The sequence below is a fragment of the Carcharhinus amblyrhynchos genome, chromosome 25 (assembly GCF_965287045.1).
Source record: "Carcharhinus amblyrhynchos chromosome 25, sCarAmb.v2.hapA, whole genome shotgun sequence".
In the NCBI taxonomy this organism is placed as follows: domain Eukaryota; kingdom Metazoa; phylum Chordata; class Chondrichthyes; order Carcharhiniformes; family Carcharhinidae; genus Carcharhinus; species Carcharhinus amblyrhynchos.
Window position 1 is genome coordinate 42,266,669 of NC_137348.1, and position 20,471 is coordinate 42,287,139.

At 46.4% G+C, this 20,471-nt stretch overlaps 1 protein-coding gene across 1 annotated transcript in view; it reads right to left on the reverse strand.

The window, feature by feature from the left end:
- Positions 1-7,281: 7,281 nt before the first annotated feature.
- LOC145358207 (cholesterol 7-desaturase nvd) overlaps positions 7,282-20,471 on the reverse strand; it is a 68,602-nt gene continuing 55,412 nt past the window's right edge. Inside the window, exons 3-7 of the mRNA XM_080212015.1 lie at positions 19,362-19,540; positions 17,859-17,984; positions 14,982-15,101; positions 13,555-13,731; positions 7,282-7,967 (exon numbers count right to left, since the gene is read on the reverse strand). Coding sequence (XP_080068141.1) covers positions 7,806-7,967; positions 13,555-13,731; positions 14,982-15,101; positions 17,859-17,984; positions 19,362-19,540 — 764 coding nt within the window. The 3' untranslated portion in view covers positions 7,282-7,805. The remainder of the gene's footprint in view (positions 7,968-13,554; positions 13,732-14,981; positions 15,102-17,858; positions 17,985-19,361; positions 19,541-20,471) is intronic.

Here is a 20,471-nt window from a genome sequence, read left to right on the forward strand (position 1 = left end):
TAGGTAACCCCTTTACCGAAACCGGCAAGCGTGGGTAACCCCTTTACCAAAACCGGCAAGTGTGGGTAACCCCTTTACCCAAACTGGCAAGCATAGGTAACCCCTTTACCGAAACCGGCAAGCGTGGGTAACCCCTTTACCAAAACCGGCAAGCATAGGTAACCCCTTTACCGAAACCGGCAAGCGTGGGTAACCCTTTACCAAAACCGGCAAGTGTGGGTAACCCTTTACCAAAACCGGCAAGTGTGGGTAACCCCTTTACCGAAACCGGCAAGTGTGGGTAACCCCTTTACCAAAATCGGCAAGTGTGGGTAACCCCTTTACCGAAACCGGCAAGCATAGGTAACCCCTTTACCGAAACCGGCAAGCGTGGGTAACCTCTTTACCAAAACTGGCAAGCATGAGTAAACCTTTTATCAATACCGGCAAGTGTGGATAAGCCTTGTAGTTAATACACAGTTAACAAGTTTAAGACGTCATTAAGACCTACTGAACGGTATCCAATTTCCTACGACAATGAAGCTACCTTTCTTATCCAGATTCTGTAAATACTCTCCACTAGGGGATCGTGTGATTCAAATAGAAAAGAGTGCTCAAGGTTAACAGAAGAATAAAGTATGAGATAGATTTAATTTTACATCTTTTTTTTAAACTATCAGATTAAATCCAGGACCCAGTTTTACCATTCCCAATTATTTGTGATACTGAGCAGCCATTGTCCGTCACAGACTGGCAGAGTAACACAGTGGTTAGCACTGCTGTTTTACAGCTCCAGCATCCTGGGTTTGATTCCCGGCTCGGGTCACTGTCTGTGTGGAGTTTGCACATTCTCCTCGTGTCTGTGTGGGTTTCCTTCGGGTACTCCAGTTTCCAAAGAAGTGCGGGTTAGGTTGATTGGCTGTGCTAAAATTGCCCCTTAGTGGCTTGAGATGTGTATGTTAGAGGGATTAGTGGGTAAAATATGTAGGGATATGGGGGTAGGGCCTGGGTGGGACTCTGGTCAGTGTCGACTCAATGGGCTGAATGGCCTCTTTCTGTACTGTAGGGTTTCTGTGAGGCCCTGTCATGCCAGCAAATAAAAAGTCTCACAACACCAGGTTAGAGTCCAATCAGTTTATTTGAAAGTAAGATTAATATCAAATTTGATAATAAGATTACTGTCAAATAAACCTGTTGAATTTTAACCTGGTGTTGTCAGACTTCTTTCTGTGTTTCCCCCAGTCCAGCACCGGCATCTCCACATCATGAATACCAGCAAGTGCCAGTGTCCAGCAGATGGTGCTGTGAGAGCTTCGGGTCATTTCACTAAATTCAAACTACGCAATTCAAGGTGCTTTACGTGATTGGGTGTGATTTCCTGGATGGGATCGGGGTCAGTGAGGGCAGCAGGAATCGTTGCAGATGGGACAGAATATCTTGGAGAGCATCCAAAAGTCAATAGATAGTGGCTGCTGAGACAAGGAAGTGGCAGCTTTGTCTTGCTTGCTTTATCTTATCTCTGAATGTAACACCTTACACATTCTCTGAATGTCCCAGAAGTGCAGTCACTGTCATAATGCAGGTAACAGGGCAACCACTTCATGCACAGAAACATCCCACAAACAGCAGCACGATTCTAACCGGATTAACAATTTTAGTGGTATTGGTTCAGCGGCAGATATTGGCCGGGACACTGGGGGAACTGCCATCCTTCTTCAGACACAGATCAGGCAGGGCCTGGGTTTAATGTTTGCAAAGAAGATGCCCCTGGCAGTGCAGGGCTACTGAGTATGTACTGATTTCCGTTCTGACAGATTGGTGCATGTGCAGTGTCCCACTCAGCGCTATTGCTGCCGGCCTGTCCAGTGGGAATAGGGTCCTGGGTTCTCAGCACAATTCACACTGAGGCACTCTACAGAGTGTGAGAGATTCACTTTGAAAATCCTGCTAAAAAACTCAGCAAAATTTACTCCAGTTTTTATGCAAATTTATCACTTTTAATTTTTTTTGGGAGAATCCCAGACCTCCAGACTTTGTCAACCTGAAAAGACCCATTTACCCTACTCTCTGCTTTCTGTTAGCGCACCAATCCTCTGTCAATGCTAATGTGTTACCCCAAAAGGAAAAGAACAGTTCAGCACAGGAACAGGCCCTTCAGCCCACCAAGTCTGTGCTGACCAGACGTCTCTCTAAAATTTTCTGCCTCTACATGGTCCTTATCCCTCTATTCGCTGCCTATTCATGTATCTGTCCAGACACCTCTTGAACATTGTTATAGAATCTGCTTCCACCACCTACTCTGGCAGTGTGTACCAGGCATTCGCCACCCTCTGTGTGAAAAACTTGCCCCTTACGTCTCTTTTCCCTCTCACTCTCAACTTATGCTCCCGAGTAATTGACCTTTTGACCCTGTGAAAAAGACTCTGACTATCCACTCTATCCAAGCCTGTCATGATCTTGTAAACCTCTATCAGGTCCCCCCTCGTCCTCCGACGCTCTAATAAAAACAATCGAAGTTTGTTCAACCTTTCTTCACAGTCCACATCCTCCAAACTGGGCAACATCCTGGTAAGCCTCCTCTGCACCCTTCCCAATGCATCAATATCCTTCTGGTAGAATAGTGACCAGAATTGTACACAATACTCCAAATTTGGCCAAACCAAAGTCTTTTACAGCTTCAACATAATTTTTCCAATTCCTATACTCAGTGCCCTGAGCAATGAAGGCCAGCATGCCATACACCACCTTAACCACCTGAGTGACCACCTTCAGGGAACAGTGGATCTGCACGTCTAGATCCCTCTGTGTGGTAATATTTCTAAAGTCTCTTACCATTTACCATATATTTTCCTTCTGCAGTGCAGGTTAAATGCCATCTTGCTTCTTTTAGCCCAGATCTCCAGCTGATTTATATCCTGCTGTATCCCCTGACAATCCTCTTCACTATCCACTACACCCCCAATTTTTGTATCATCTACAAATTTACTAATCAAACCATCTACATTTTCCTCCAAATCATTTATATATATATTCCAAACAACAGAGGCCCCAGCACTGATCTTTGTGAAACACTGCTGGTCACAGACCTCCAGTTAGAAATGCACTCTTCCAATGCTACTCTCCGCTCTCTATGCGCAAGCCAGTTTTGTATCCATCTTAGCAGCTCACCTCAAATCCAAAATGACTTCATGTTCTGTATCAGCCTGCCATGAGAAACCTTATCGAAGTCTTTAGTAAAGACCACGTATACAACACCCACTGCCCTCACCTCCTGCTGTAGCTGCGTGCCAACCTTCAGAGCCTGTTCCACCATGACATCCAGGTCATGTTGTACTTCCCTTTTCCTGAATTGCCACCGTTAAGGTAATAATCTTCTTTCTTGTTTTTAATCACCAAAGTGAATAACCTCACACTTATCCACATTATATTGCATTTGCCAAGTATTTACCCACTCAGCCAGCCTGTCCAAATCACCCTGCGGCCTCTTAGTATCCTCCTCACAGCACTCAGCCATCCAGCTTAGTCTCGTCTGCAAATTTGGAGTTATTACATTCAATTTTTTTATCCAAATCATTAATATATACTGTGAACCCTGCAGTATCCCACTAGTCTCTGCCTGATACTCTGAAAAGGACGTGTTTATTTCCACTCTCTGCTTCCTATCTGCCAACCAGTTCTCTATTCCATGTCAATACATTACCCCCAATACCATCAGCTTTAATTTTGCTCACTAATCTCTCATGTGGGAGTTTGTCAAAAACCTATTGGAAGGCCATATACACAACCTCCACTGGTTCACCCTTATCCACTCCACTAGTACATCCTTGAAACATTTCAGAAGATTTGTCAAGCATGAGTTCCTTTTAGTGAATCCATGTTGATTTGAACTGATCCTGTCACTGCTCTCCAAATGAGAGGGGGCAAGTGTGGGGTGGGTGGGGTTAACCTCCCACTTCCATGGGCTGTGAAAGCTCAGCTATTGGTAGATGGATAAATTTCTACAGATTAAAAACATGGAGTGATATGGGAAAATGGTGTGGAAGTAAATCAATCATAATCTCATTGAATGGTAAAACAGCTCAAAAGGCCAAATGGCCTTTTCCTGTTCCTAGTTTTGATGTTTTTATTATGTGTCATGCTTGGAGATATCTCAATGGTGTTCATAAACCATCTGATACTTTCAGTTCCTGAGTTTGGATCTTTATTGCATCATATTAAAGAATCATTAATGCTGCCTGACAGACACAATGAGTAAATTGTACTGATAACATTGGCTTTGACTGGAGTTAAACCCAGTCTAGGATGTATATCAGGGGCAGAAGCATGTCAATCTGTTCCCCTTTCTCCAGTGACTGCTGAGAATTGAGTTCATTACTCTGCACAATGACAGATACATTTTACCCTTTTAACATTGTTTGACTGTCACACTGATTTTAATCAAATCCACCAATATCTCTGGTAGCAGGAGAGGAAATTTAGATGAACATTTAAGACACGATTACCTTACAGTGCAATTTGTGTGCACTGCTATATTGAATTGTATCCAACACTTGGGTAGCTTAGGAACAAAACTTATGGGATTCTGCACCTTATTCCCAGACTACTCTTTCTTTAGAAATATTGGCCTGAATTTTATCGGCACACCTGCCCCGATTCCGGAAGCAGGCGCGGTGCAGAGAACCGTGCGAACCTCAGGCGGACAGACCGGTAAAATTCCACCCACTGTGTCGGGATTAGGTAACACCAACAAAGCTGCCATTTATTCCCTAACTCCAGATGGCCTGACAGGAGCCAATAAGCTTCCTCCTTGAAGTATTGGATGACACACGGTGAAGGTTCTCCCACATTGATTCTGACAGAGAATCACAGGGTTTGACCCAGTGACACTAAAAGAATGACCATATGTGTTTGACCTGGAGGGGAACTCAGACGTTCCCAAGAAGCTGCTGCTTTTGTTCCTTCTCACTGGTGGATGGGGGAGGAAGGTGTTAGTGAAATGATCTGGGCGAGTTACTGCATACACTGCATCACTGGTGGATATCGAATCCAGTGATGGGAGCACCAATCAAATGGATCACTTTGACCAGTAATGGCATTGAGCCTTTCAAGCATCATTGCAGCTTCACCCACTCAGTGGCAAGAAGGATGGTGGCATGGTGGCACAGTGGTTCTTGCAGGTTAGGTAGACTGGCTATGCTAAATTGCCCCTTGGTGTCAGGGGGAGTAGCAGGGTAAATACATGGAGTTATGGAGGTAAGGCCTAGAACATAGAGCATTACAGTGCAGTACAGGCCCTTCGGCCCTCGATGTTGTGCCAACCAGTGGAACCAATCTAATGACCCTCTAACCAAAACTATTCCAATGTTATCCATATGCCTATCCACTGACCATTTGAACGCCCTTAAAGTTGGCGAGTCCACAACTGCTGCAGGCAGGGCATTCCACGCCCTTACTACCCTCTGAGTAAAGAGCCTACCTCTGACATCCATCCTATAATTATCACCCCTCAATTTAAAGATATGTCCCCTCGTGTTAGCCATCACCATCTGAGGAAAAAGGCTCTCACTGTCCACCTTATCTAACCCTCTGAACATCTTGTATGCCTCAATTAGGTCACCGCTTAACCTTCTTCTCTCTAACAAAAATAACCTCAAGTCCCTCAGCCTTTCCTCATAAGACCTTCCCACCATAACCAGGCAACATCCTGGTAAACCTCCTCTGCACCCTTTCCAATGCCTCCACATCTCTTATAATGCGGCGACCAGAACTGTACGCAATACTCCAAGTGCGGCCGCACCAGAGTTTTGTACAGTTGCAACATGATCTCACGGCTCCAAAACTCAATCCCTCTGGGTGGGATTATTGTAGTCAGTGCAAAAGGAGGCCATTTGGTCTGTCGGGATTCTATGCATTCCCTCACACACACACAAATTCATCCACAAGTGATTTCTGAGGCTGCAGAAGTTGGATCCATTTACCAGCATGCTCCTGTAGCAAGTTTGGATATGACTGGTACAGCTAAACATCTGGTGACCCTGCTGCATGTTGACAGGAGAAGGTCGAGGATGATAGGGCAACTCTGTGATACTGGGAAAACTCTAGTGTACTGGGAAACTTTCTGAAGGGGGTGTTGATGAAGGTCTCTTGTTAGAGGTGAACATTGACTGAAGCTTTGGCAACTGAAGAACATGGACACGTGATATTCAGAGCAAAGTGTTGCCCCCTCCCTCAGCTGAAAATGTGATTTGGAATAGAGGCGCAAAGGCTTGTAGAGCGTACTGGTGCAGTGAGTTTGACTTAATTGATTTGGTTTATCCAAGTTTTCAACCTAATATCCTCAGGACACACATCTGTGACCTAGGCCAGCAGAACAAGCCACTGCTGATCCCCCCCCTCTGCAGCCTGCCGCAGGAACACAGGATCTCAGCACACACCACAGCCAGAGGGTTAGTCTCAAAGCGGAGGCATAGACTGGCAGCGAAAATTGTGTTTCTAGTGAGAAAGGGGGGTGGGTCAGAGTTAGTAAATCTTCACTCCGTCCTGTCAGCCAAATTGTTCAATATAATACTGAGACAGGAGTGAGTGAGGCCCCGTCATCATCACAGTCAACCCACAAGGAACAGTCACAGCAATACAGCAACCAATCGGCCACTGGATTCTCTGCTGTTTGCACAAGTCACAGTCTCAAATTATAGCTCATTTCAAATCTGTATTCAAAAACAATTCTACTGTACAGTTACAAAAATATTTCACAATTATTTCAGATGAGAGTGCTGAACAGAACGTACAGGCGATGGTTGGCACAGCATAGCCTGCCCAGGGAACGAGTGAATCCATCACCTCAGTCACACAATGATGACAGCCCTCAGAGTGAAGACAGGATACACCCTCAATGTCAGTGACACACTCCTCACACAGACCAGCATTCTCACAGGATTGAATCTGACCATGCCACCCATCCTGACATCCCCCAACACCCCACTCCCCCACTCTCTGTGACTGTGCCCCCCACTCACTGTGCCCCCATTCTATGCCCTCCACTCTGTGTGACTGTGCCCCCACATCTCACTCAATGTGAAACCCAAAACCCCACACTTGCTGCTCATGTGATAGTGAGTAAAGCCACTGGCTGCAATGTTTGATTGTTGGGTTATTATTTGTCTAAAGTGCTCACTCATTCTCATTGCTCAATTTGCTAGAGGGCTTCCTATTGATGCAGACGGGGAATTAGTGCAGAGATTGCACCTCCCTGAAGCTTGATACAGCATTAACAACCCTGTCCCCCCCCGCAGCCCCCCCACCACGCCTTTATTCTTCACTCTGACATTTGTTACACCCCAGTGACTGAGGCTCCACCCCCTCACTACCTACTATTGCCTGTCTTTCACTGCTGAGGGGAGGGGAGAGAGGGTATCTGTTGTTGGGGTGACTTGTACTTCAGTAAGCACCTCCACTCACAGCGACCTCACACAAGGAATGACCAATGCCAACTGCCCACCTTACCACCCCCCCCCCCTGCAAGCAGCACCAATTCCCCCTGTGCCAAACGCCAGTGGCTCTCACTTTGTCAGTATGTGTCAGTGATCAACAAAAAAAATTATTATATAAAATCTCTTGTAAAAGCACACACAAAAACATTTCTCCTTGATAACCAATGAGAAGGCAAGTCTCTGGAGTGGTGTAGATTTCCATTGCCTCGTCCAGTTTTCCCAATGAGATTAAAGAGGAGGCTGAGGGTTTATGATGCCACCCTCTGGAACACTGCAGCCTCTCCCGCAGTCCATCACAGATCAAAGAGCTCAGGGTTGGTGAATCCTGAGCTCACGTTACCAGTCCAGACTGTCTTTCTGTGTTTGGAAGCGAGGGCTATTCGGGCTGTAAAACTGGGCGTACCAGCGGCGATGTCTGGCGATTCCCGAATCCTCCTTCACCAGCAGCGGCTTTGAGATGTACTTCTTATTGTTCCAGATCATCACATCCCTCTCAAACTGCAAGAGAAAGGAGCCAACAATCACACACCAACTTCAGCCACTCTTTGGCAGAGTCTTTGTGCCAATTTGGCAAACACAGCAGGTCATCCTAATGCCGACAACATCACAACCAAACTGCCCCATCAATCTGCTACTAACAGACCTGACCGTTTCAATACTCTCCTGCCCATTTTTCTCTCACACTCCAATTTCTCCCTCTTCAACATTTTTAGTCATTCTTTGCTGGTTCTTGAAATCCATCCGATCTTCTGACCTGCCACTAATCCTCACAGAATTGTTTAATTTGATAAATATTCTTAACTTCCTTACTTAACCAGGGATGATGCATCCATCTCAAAAGTTTTTCTTTTCACTAGGATAGATCTTTGCTGAGAGTTATTAACAATCTCCTAAAAGGTTTTCCACTGTATTTATTCTGTTTTACATTTTAACTATTTTCCAGCTCACTTTAACCAACTCTGCCTTCATACCCTTATAATTGCCTTTATTTAGGTTTCAGTTTCAGGCCCATACTTCTCATGCTGAAACTCAATGTGAAATTCTTTTACTATGATCACTATTACCTAGACACTTTTTACCTGAAGTTATTGATCAATTCTGTCTCATTGCACATTATCAGGTCTAGGTTACTCCGCTCCCTGCTTGGTTCTAGAAACCACTGCTCTATGAAATTGTCTCCTAGATTCTCTATGAACCCATTCTGCAGGATACCTTTGCCAATCTGCTTTTCCCAATCTCCATTCAGATTAAAGTCATCCCTGGTTATCACACTTCTTAACATCCCAATAATCTGCGCTGCCCTACAGTGTAGCTACTGTTAGAGACCTAAAAATTACTCCTGCAAGTAACTTCTTACCTTTACTACTTCCTATCTCTACCCAACCTGATTGTTCATCTTCCTTCTTTGACCTAATGTCATCCTTCATTAACAGAACTACCAAATCACATTTTTCTAACTGCCTATGTTTTGAAAATGTTAAATCCTCCTTAATATTCAGCTGCCGTCTTTGTTAAGCTTGCCACTGTAACAGCTATCAGGTCATTTTTCTATCTGCTAACAATTTATCCATTTTGTTACGAATGCTGCACACATTCAAATACAGAACCTTTAACTCTTTTTTTTAACCATTTTTGCAATCTCTGGCCTTATCTGCTAATGATGTGGGTATGCCGGCGTTGGACTGGTGTAAACACAGTAAAAAGTCTGACAACACCAGGTTTTAGTCCAACCGATTTATTTGATAATAGACTCACAAGCTTTCGAGGTTTCCCTCTTCGTCAGGTGAGTGGAGAGTTCTGGCCTCAGACAGAGCATATAAAGCACAGACAGTTTAGAGATTACTGATTAGAATGCGAATCCTTACACCTTCTGTTCAAGACCTGAAGTGGCTGACAATGTGAGTGGAAGGAGCACTGATCACAGGTTACAGAGATGTGTATTGTCTCCAGACAGTACAGTAAGTGAGGTTTTGCAAACCCAGGCAAGTCACGGGGGTTACAGATAGTGCGACATGAACCCAAGATCCCTGTTGAGACCGTCCTCATGTGTGTGGAACTTGGCTTATCTGCTAATGCACACTAAGTTTGTACTATCTATTCCTTTAAGTAACCCTGCTCGATTACCTTGTCATTTCTCTTACCCTCGCACAATCCTTCTCCTAACGTTTCATTTAGATCTCTCTCTACTGCCTGAGTTATACAATCTGCCAGAACACTGCTCCCAGCACAATTCAGATGAAGACCATTCTAGTGAAACTGCTCCCTCTTTCCCCAGTGCCCCAATAAATCGAATCCCAATTTTCGCATGCCACACATTCATCTCTCTAATCTTGTTCAACATCCCAATGGTTCCAGTAATAATCCAGAGATTATTATCTTTGAAGTTCTGTTTTTTAATTCAGAGCTCCAACTGCTCAGAATCCCCTTTCCTAGTCCTCTCTTTATTGTTGGTACCCATGTGAATCATAATAACAGGAACCTCCCACTCCCCCTGTAGCTTCCTCTCACAGGTTAAAGTCCAACAGGTTTATTTGGCAGCACAAGCTTTCAGAGTTTCAGGCTCCTTCTTCAGGTGAGTGAAGACTTGTGAAATAAACCTGTTGGACTTTAACCCAGTGTTGTGAGATTTCTTACTGTGCTTACCCCAGTCCAATTTGGTGTCAAATTTTGTTTCATGACCACTCCAGTGATATATTATGGGATGTTCTACTCCATTAAAGGTGTCATAATTGAAAGGACACAGAAGGGAAAAAGCAAGAATTATTGAGAGGATGAAGTGATTGTATTATGAGCAGCAATTATGTAAATTGTGCGTGATCTCACTGGAAGGGAAATGATGCTGTTTTTCTAAAATGAGACGATAATGTCGACCATGATGAGATATTCACCTTGTTCAGAATGAGAGTATGTGACCTGAGCTCGAGGGGAGTTAAACGTAATTCTCCCTATACCAAGGGAGAATTTAGCATGGCCAATGCACCTAACCAGCACGCCTTTCAGACTGTGGGAGGAAACCAGAGCAACCCCACGCAGACATGGGAGAGAACGTGCAGACTCCACACAGACAGTGACCCAAGCTGGGAACTGAACCTGGGTCCCTGGAGCTGTGAGGCAACAGTGCTAACCACTGTGCCACCCAGATGAGTAATTTGAGATCGAGATGTGCTGAGTGTAACGGGCTTGGCAGGAAAAGTTGAGTTTTTCTGGTTCCCAAAGTTCTCTGCCCCACCGGAAAAGACAGAAATATTTCCATAAATTACAGGCATCCAATATCAGTTAAAATACAGATACACCTCTGGAAACAGCTAAAGACAACAAAGGTTGCTAGAAATTGGACTAACGACCAATAATAAAACACAGATAATTCAGGAAGTAATGGAAAAGCTTTTTTAGTTCAGTTAAGAATGATATTCAAAGACAGATTATAAAAACACTCACTGGGTATGGGTGGAATATTAAATAAGTTCTTTGCATGGCCTTTGTTCTGGAAAATGGACTATTTAAAATTGAATGACTTTAATAATAAAACTGATAACATTAAATATGATGATAAGGCTGCAATTCTCCAGTCGTTCACACCCACTGCCAGCGAGAACAGAGAAGCAGGCGTTCAGCCAAATCTCCATTCACTGCAGCAGGACTGGAGAATCCTGGCTGCAGGTGAGGTTGGAGAATCCGGCCCTTTGTTTTAGATAGAATGAGGGAATTGAAAATAGATGAAGTAGCTGGGGAAATGGTTACGTAAAGGTGGTTAATGTAGTCTCCGCCTCTAACAATAGGTGACTCGGTGGTCCTGGCTAACTATAGGCTCATTACTAATGTCAGTAATAGGAGGAATGTCAAAGAGTAAATTCAAAGCAAAATATTGAAGGTGCTGGAAATCTGAAATAAAAACAGGAAGAAGTAGAAAAACTGAGCAGCATCTGTGGACAGAGAACTGTTTTGAACCCTCTTCAGAACTGAGAGAATCAATATGAGGGCAATATATAATTGTTTGGATAGGGAGGGACAGATTCGAGAGCTCAACGAGGCTTCATAAACAGATCTTATAAATCCGATAGTAGTTTTGAAGAATTCTTGAAGATGGTGGGTGGGAAAAGTCAGTAGACGTCATCTATACAAGCTTCCAAAAGTTCTTGATAGGTTTCCCATACAAGAGGCTTCTCTCCAAGATTAACAGCAATGGTATTAGTGAGAATATACTGAGCTGGAATGGAAACTGGATAGAAATATCCAGAGTGAAATGTAGTTATAGATAGAATGAATCTGTGTGAAGATGGGTCATCACTCTGCAGGGAATGTTATTGGGAGCATTGCTGTTTCCTCCCTTTATCTGGATAAGAGTGCCTGGGGAGATTTGTAGATGATATTCAGATCTGTGTGAGTGTTAAGACTTTGGACAACGCGTGATATTCAGGCTGATATTAACGTATCGGGAAATTGGGTATAACCAGTGAATGATGTTGAATTTGGAAGAGTGCAGTGTTATGGATGTGGACAGTGTAAACACACAAATCGAGCCACCCCCTCAGGGGAAAGCACTAAAGGAGGTTGAGAATGAGAAATCCAAGAAGCTCACACACAGATTAAAGAAAGCTACACCAGTGATGCTGTGAGGTAAAGGCAACATTTGGGACGTTTGTAGAGCGATTGATTACAAAATGACAATATTATTTAATCTGTGTACAGGATCTTGGTCAGGGCTTGGTTTTAGTCTCTTCGTACAGTGGGTGATATTGAGGTGATAGAGAAGGTATCAAGGAGATCCACGTGACTAATTCCAAGTATGAAAAGCACCTAAATGATCAAAATCAACTGAAAGAATTTGAACTCTGTTTTTAGAGGCATGTGGGCTTAGTGGTGATTTGATAGAGGTTCAATATAGGATGAACATAAAGACTGTATTCCAGTTGGAGGGGTTAGGCAGGCTCACGTTTGTTTCTCACCAGTTTTTCCTGGAGTTCCTGTCTGCCTCCACCAGGATTTCACACACAGTTGGTTGCAGTGAGTGAAGTGTGCAACTATTGAGATACACAGTTGTGAGGCTGATGCACCACAGGGTCATTACATGGAATCAATGTCCACATTCTCCTGACCCAGAGACTGGAGTTGGCATCCTGATAGAGACTGTCTGCAATGGTTAGTCAACGATTCCATTGCCACCAACTCCCAGGATGTCAGTAATGAACCTACGGAGCAAGCTCTTTCTTTAGCCAGTAATTCATCATTTCCTAATAAAGGCTCACCTTGAGAGACCTTTGCAATCTTACTTTCCCCTCCCCCCATTCTACAATCCCCCTCCTCCCAATCCCCCCATATCTCCAATCCCCCTCCCCCCAATCCCCATATTTTCCAATCCCCCTCCCCCCAAACCCCCTCCCCCATTCTCCGATCCCCCTCCCCCCAATCCCCACATTTTCTGATCTCCCTCCCCACAATCTCCCTCCCCCAGTCTCTGATCCCCCTGCCTCCAATCCCCCGATTCTCCGATCCCCCCCAATATTCTAGCCCCCAATCCCCCTTCCCACCAATCCCCCTCCTCCCAATCCTCCTTCCCCATTTCCTGTCCCTCCCATTCCCCCTTCTCCTCCTAACCCCCTGACCTCCCCTCCATCAGTCAGTGCTCCCAATCAGTGCTATTCAAAACAACTCAAATGTCTCTTGAGCTCAAAGACTTTCTCCAGAGGACTTTCCTGTATCAGCCTCTGGAGCAGCAACAGGAGCTGCTCCTCATTGCCGGAGACTCTCGTCAGCACAGGCCTGGGGACAGGATAATCAAAGCAGCATTAAACAGAGAATATCCCAGACAGCACTGGGACAGAGGGCAGTCACTGGGCCGGAACCACAGGAGGGGCACCGCCACTGGCAGCACCGGGAGGGGCACTGTCACTTACTGGGGGTATTACATTCAAACACCAGCCAGGATTATCTACTCAAATCTCAGGAATGGGACTTCAATCCAGCTCCTTCTGAGTCATTGCTTTAACACTGTTCCCTGGTATAAATCAACTCTCTGGTGGTCCTGACCATCACAACACACCCACAACACCCAGTATCTCTTGATGGTTGCTGTGCCAACACTCACCTGAATACACTCTGCTTTCATGATGAACCTGGGGATGATGGCAGGGATGTTGGCTTGGTAATAGATGGAATGAGTGACTCGCTGCAGCAGAGGCTCCACGGGTGTCACACAATGCAGGATAACCCCACGACCCAGGAAGTAGTGATTGAACAACATGTAGACGATGCCAGGGCCAACCTTTAACAAGACAGACAGCGTGAGGAGAGCAGAGAGGATACTGCAGGCACACACAGGGAGCGACAGCACATCTGACAGCACAAAACTGCATTTATATAGCACCTTTCTGATCTCAGCAAGTCCAAGGCACTCGCCAACCAATCAAGTCACTGTTCTAATGCGGCAGCCGATTTGTGCACAGCAAGATCCCATAACAACAGGCAGATACCAAGCAATCCTGGTGCTGATGGAGGGATCTATCCTGGCCAGCAGACTGAGGCGACCTCTCTCGCTTTTCTTTGATAGCTGTAGGATCTCTTATGTCCACGTGACAGGGCCTCAGTTTATTGTCTCACTGGAGAGACAATATCTCAGACAGTGCAGCACTCCCTCAGTTCCATGGCAGCTTAGGTTTTGTGATGAATTCCTGGAGTAAGACTTGAACCTACAAACATTCTGACACTGTGCCACACCGACACAGCTTGGATAGATCGATCCCAGAGAGGTGTTGTTGTTCCGGTGTGCAGGCACCGGGAGAATGGCTGTTATTTTTATTTCTTTAGGGGATGTGGGTGTCACTGCCACAGCAGTCATTTTGCATCCCTATCTGCCCTTGAACGGAGAATCTTTCTTGGCCTTTTCGGGGGCAGTTAAGAGTTAACCACATTGCTGTGGCTCTGGAGTTACATGTAGGTCAGACCGGGTAAGGAAGGCAGATTTCCTTCCCTAAAGGGACATTAGTAAACCGGATGGGTTTTTCCAACAATTGACAATGGCTTCATGGTCATCAGCAGCCTTTTAATTTGGAGTATTACCCTGGCTCTGAGTTACTGCCCAGTGACAATACCATGGCAGCACCATTGCTGGGCAGCGCGGTGTCAGAGTGGTTCGCACTGCTGCCTCACGGCACCAGGGACCTGGGTTCAATACCACCTTAGGGTCACTGTCTGTGTGGAGTTTGCATGTTCTCCCCGTGTCTGTGTGGGTTTCCTCCAGGTGTTCCAGTTTCCTCCCACATGCCGAAAGATGTGCTGGTTAGGTTGATTGGCTGTGCTAGATTACCCCTTAGTGTCAGGGAGACTAGCAGGGTAAATATGTGCAGTTACGGGGACAGGGCCCTGGGTGGGATTGTGGTCAGTGCAAACTCGATGGGCTGAATGGCTTCCTGCTGCACTGTAGGATTCTATGATTCTCTGATTGCTCTCCTATCGGACGTGGATTCAAACAGAGGCTTGTTCTTTGGGGATTTGCAGTTTCAAATTGTTTCCTACCTGCCTGGCCACAACATGAACGTTGAGCAGAGGGAACTGGCGGCCGAAGATGTAGAAAGTGTGGTTCAGCAGCATGCGTGAGCAGTGCTTACTGGGCTCCGGTTCTGGGTTCCACTCCACCTACAGAAAAACAGCAACAGCTTCAGGGAAGCTCTCTCTGTGATCAAACCCTCACACACCTCACTCCCATCCCGAATCAAACCCTCTGACTGATGATACCCTCAGTCACTGGGGAATCCCCTCTGCACCCTCCCCCACCCTTTGGCACATCATATGGTTGCCAGCTCCTTTAAAATGCTACCCAATAGTCGCATTCCCCAACACTTTCCCCATTGTTCTGGACATCTTCCCCCTTAAAGTATTCATCCAGTTCCATCATGAAAGTTGTACAAAATGCTTGGACCATTCTTTCAAGCAAGACATTCCAGATCCTAACAACTCGCTGTGTCAAAAGAAATCAATTCTCATCTCTCTCCTGCGAATTTTTGCCACTTGTCATAAATCCATGACATCTGGTTAACTTGTCTGTGGGAACAGATGCTCTCCATCTGTTCACCCAAAACCTGCATTAAATCCCCCTGAACCTTCCCTGTTTTGAGAACCAGCTTTCACTCTCTCACCTGGGAACTGGAACCTCTCTCAAGCTGGTATCGTTTGAGTAAATCATTTGGAATGTTCTCACTAAACTGCAGTGCACAGGATTCAACACAATATCCCAGCTGAGGCCTAATCAGTCACGTATACACCTTTTATATTACTGGGCAAGGCTAACCCTTTAAACTAATGATAACAATCAGTCTGATCACTCTTTCTGTTTCTTTTCCATTCTTTCATGTGGGTGTCACTGGCCAACATTTATTACAGTAAGAAGTCTGACAACACCAGGTTAAAGTCCAACCAATTTATTTGATAGTAAACTCACAAGCTTTCAGGGTTTGCCCCTTCGTCAGGTGAATGGAGAGTTCTGAAAGCTTGTGAGTTTACTATCAAATAGATTGGTTGGACTTTAACCTGATGTTGTCAGACTTCTTACTGTGTTTACCCCAGTCCAACCCCAGGCAGCCTTTGAGAACTCAATTTAAACCAGTTCTACAAAGTGCTGGAAACACTTAACAGGTCTGGCAGCGTCAACAGACAGAGAAACAGAGTCAATTTTCTGAGTCCATATCATTAAACTACAGAGAACCAGAGAGGGGAACAAAAGTGATGGATTTTATGCTGTTTGAGAGGAGGGAGAGTGGGGGAGCAAAGTAGAAGATGGGAGCTAGGAGAGATTGCACCCAGATATTTAAGACACAAGTCAAAGCGAGTGTTGGCGGCAGTATAAAAGGAGCTGATAGTGCCATAAATAGACGATCTGGAGGAGGAGGCTGAGTGTACGCTAACAAAATTTGCTGATGACACTAGGATGAGTGGAAAAGCAAGTTGCGTGGAAAGCGTGGAAAGTCTGCAGAGAGATCTGGATAAGCTGTGAATGGGCGAGGACCAGGCAGATGGAGTATAACGTTAGCAATGTGAGGTTATCCACTTTGGTAGAAATAATAGTAGGAGGGATTATTATTTAAAAGGCGAAAAGCTGCAGCATGCTACGGTGCAGAGGGACAACAAAGGGTATTCTGTCCACCCCATGGCTGTTCCATGTGTCTGGATGAAGAACTGGTTGTTGAAGGTGAAGACATTATGGTCCAGGATGAAGCGGACGAGTTGTGAAATTGCATCTGGAAACTGGCAGTTGTTGGCGTTGAGCGCTGAGGCAGTTGCAGAAATGCCATCATTGTGGGGGATGCTGGCCATCGACACACCCCCACTTCTTGCCTTCAAACAATCGCATAACCTCAAACAGACCATTGTCCGCAGCAAACTACCCAGCCTTCAGGAGAACAGTGACCACAACACCACACAACCCTGCCACAGCAACCTCTGCAAGACATGCCGGATCATCGACACGGATGCCATCATCTCACGTGAGAACACCATCCACCAGGTACACGGTAAATACTCTTGCAACTTGGCCAACATTGTCTACCTGATACGCTGCAGGAAAGGATGTCCCAAAGCATGGTTCACTGGGGAGACCATGCAGACACTACGACAATGCATGAATGAACATCGCTCAATAATCACCAGGCAAGACTGTTCTCTGCCTGTTGGAAAACACTTCAGTGGTCAGGGGCATTCAGCCTCTGATCTTTGGGTAAACGTTCTCCAAGGTGGCCTTCACGACACACAACAGTGCAGAGTCGCTGAGCAGAGACTGATAGCCAAGTTCCACACACATGAGGACGGTCTCAACAGGGATCTTGGCTTCATGTCACACTATCTGTAACCCCCCCATGATTTGCCTGAGCTTGAAACATCTCACTTACTGTCCTGTCTGGAGACAATGCACCTCTCTTTAACCTGTGCTAATGCTATCTCCACTCATATCGTCTGCATCCTTTAAGACTTGATTAGCTGTAAAGACTTGCATTCTAATCAGTATTCTGTAAACTGAGTGGGTGCCTTTATATGTCCTGTTTGTGATCAGAACTCCCCACTCAACTGATGAAGGAGCAGCGCTCCAAAAGCTAGTGGCGTTTGCGACCAAATAAACCTGTTTGGAATTTAACCTGGTGTTGTGAGACTTCTTATCCTGTTCTCTCCCCACAGACACTGTCAGATCCATTGAGATTTTCCAACATTTTCTGACATTTAACAAGCGGATCACTTATCCCTCAGGAAACCATTTTGATCTCTGTCCCTGCCCAATCCCAGTCAGAGCCACAATTCCCTGTCAGTCTGAGGAATATTATCCAGGAATCCCACTGGACACTTCACTGATCCAAGTGAACCTGATCCCAGGAAAAAGGCAGGGAAATCCTTCCCCACTCCTCTCACCTTCCAATCATGCTGTGCAAAGCCCCAGAATCTGGATCTGGTGTAACGTAGATCAGAACCACTCAGCATGCTGGGAGAGTGGAGGTAGGACAGATGGGCAATGTCAGCTGCGTTCTCTGGGATTTCCTGTCACAGAAACATGCCTGTTAATCGATGCAGATTCTCAGTTATGGGCACAGCACAGATAGTAAACAGTTACAAGATGGGAACGGCAGATCACAGCTCTCTAAACTGCAGCCTCACATCAATAGGCAACAACACAAGCTGCTTACTCACCTCCCGGGGTATTAGGAGCAATAATGAGCTGAGGGAAAGTATCTATATATAGTTGGAACAGCTAGTTGGAACGCTGAGTGCTTATCCACACAGAGGGCAGAATTTCCTCAGGAAAATTCTAAAGGGCAAATTTTCCCATTCCGCCTGCAATGGGAAACGTAGTGGGTGAGGAGCGGACCACTGACCACTGGTGGGATTTTCCAATTTCGGAGTGAGCACAGCTGGAAAATCGCACCCTAAGTATCAAAGAAAATGGGAGGTTTCCTCACCTGTTTATCAGCATGGCAATTTACGGCACTCAGAGGCATAATGTGAATCTCACCAGTGTGGGAGGGTGGAGTCTCAACTCACAAGGAAGCCAGCTGCTGAGCTGTAGGTGTGCCATTGTGCGGGTGCCCTGATCTCCCAGGATACTGGTAGATCTGTAACTCCCCCTCAAGACCACCCCATCCCCTCCAATCACCACCTCGGCTGATTGCCCATACCCTCCATGATCGCTGCCCTCAGCCGCCAATTGCCAGCCCCACCAATTAGGGAAAATTGGATAAAAGTATAAACACAAGACTATTCTGAACAGCTCGCAACAGAGAACTGGCAGAGATAGGATAGCTGAATCCAAAGATGTGTGGGTTAGGTGGATTGGCCATGCTAAATTGCACCTTAGTATCAGGGAGATTAGTAGGGTAAATGCCTGGGGGTGCGGGGATAGGGCCTGGGGGGGCTTGTGGTTGGTGCAGTGCCTTCTTTTACAAACGAATGATCTAGTTGGACCAATGAGCGGCACAGGCTTGGAGGGCCGAAGGGCCTGTTTCCTGTGCTGTACTGTTCTTGGTTCTGCACTGTAGGGATTCTATGATTTCTATGAATGGCCTCCTTCTGTGCTGTAATCCTCTACAAACTCTAAGAATCTGAAGAAAGCTGAACTCAAAAGACAACAGGACATGTTCTTATTGAAGGAATGAATGGCGAGTTACAAGGAGAACAGGGAATCAAAAAGGAATTCAATGTTATTGAGTCAAATCATTTTTTGCTGTTCCCAAAATTATCCCAGTTGGATGTGAAGTCCTGTGTTGTTAGATAAGCACAAAAAGAATTTTCTAGAAACAACAGCATTGAAGTTACTGATTACAATATCTGTGCAGTCCATGTAATATTGACAAATTATCTTGAATCTGCTTCATCATTTGCCCCCCCACTGGAAGCAGATACCCCCCCCTGCGCTCCCACCTGGATGTGACAATTGATGTAGTGCTCTGTCCTCCCGCGGTACACCCACTCTCCCGACTGGATCTCCTCCTGTTCGGGAATGCTCCAGCTTGGATCAATGCCATCGCAGTGAAACCACACAAACACCGCACAGTTCAGCTCACACGAGGGCCACGTTTTAACCTGGGCAAAGTCAGGCACTGGGCAAGAGAGAGGCAGGAGGTTACAGCACATCCACCCCGAACTTTAAATCTACTGACAGCCCCCCCCCACCCCACTGCCCAAACATTGTCCCATCCTGAGCACAATTGCAGACCCCTCCCCAAATACTGTCCCCATCCTGAGTAACCCATCCCCTCCACTCCCAGCTCTCTAATACCACATTTAACCTAAGTTTCATAATTTCATCCTTGTGTCTGGTAGATGCCCCCTTCTCCCCCCTCCCCCATTTCCTGCTTCCAGGTGCCCCCGTCCCCGTCCCCCCTTCTCCCCTCTCCCCCATTTCCTGCTTCCAGGTGCCCCCGTCCCCCCTCCCCCCTCCCCCATTCTGGGACTCAGCCCCAATCTTCAGTTTCTCAAATATATTTATCACCCATTTAGAGCGTCTGTCCCGATCAGTGTCTCACACTGTTCCCCAGCACATCCTGACCCACCGCCCCACCCCCGCCATACTCCCGGCTACCCCCACCCACCCTGGCTATCACCACCAGGACCCTCCATCCCCCAGCCCCTAGCTACCCCCTCCCCTCCCCCAGCTACCCATACCCAGGCCCCCCTCCCCCAGCTACCTCCACCCAGACCCCCCTTATCCGGCTATCCCCACCCGGAACCCTCCGCCCCAGCTATTCCCACCCGGACCTTTCCTCCCCTGGCTATCCCCCCACCTCACCCCACCCTGACCACCACTCCCGGCTACCCCCACCCTGACCTCTGCACCCTCCTCTCCTGTTGCCCTCACCCTGACATCACGGCTGCTACCCCCACTCGGACCCACCCTCCCCCGTCTACGCCCCCACCCACCCTGACCCCCCCCACCCCAGCTACTTCCACCCTGACCCCCCCTCCCTCTGGCTACCTCATCCTGAGCCCTGGCTACCCCCATTCTGACCCCCCACCCCCCCCATCCTGACC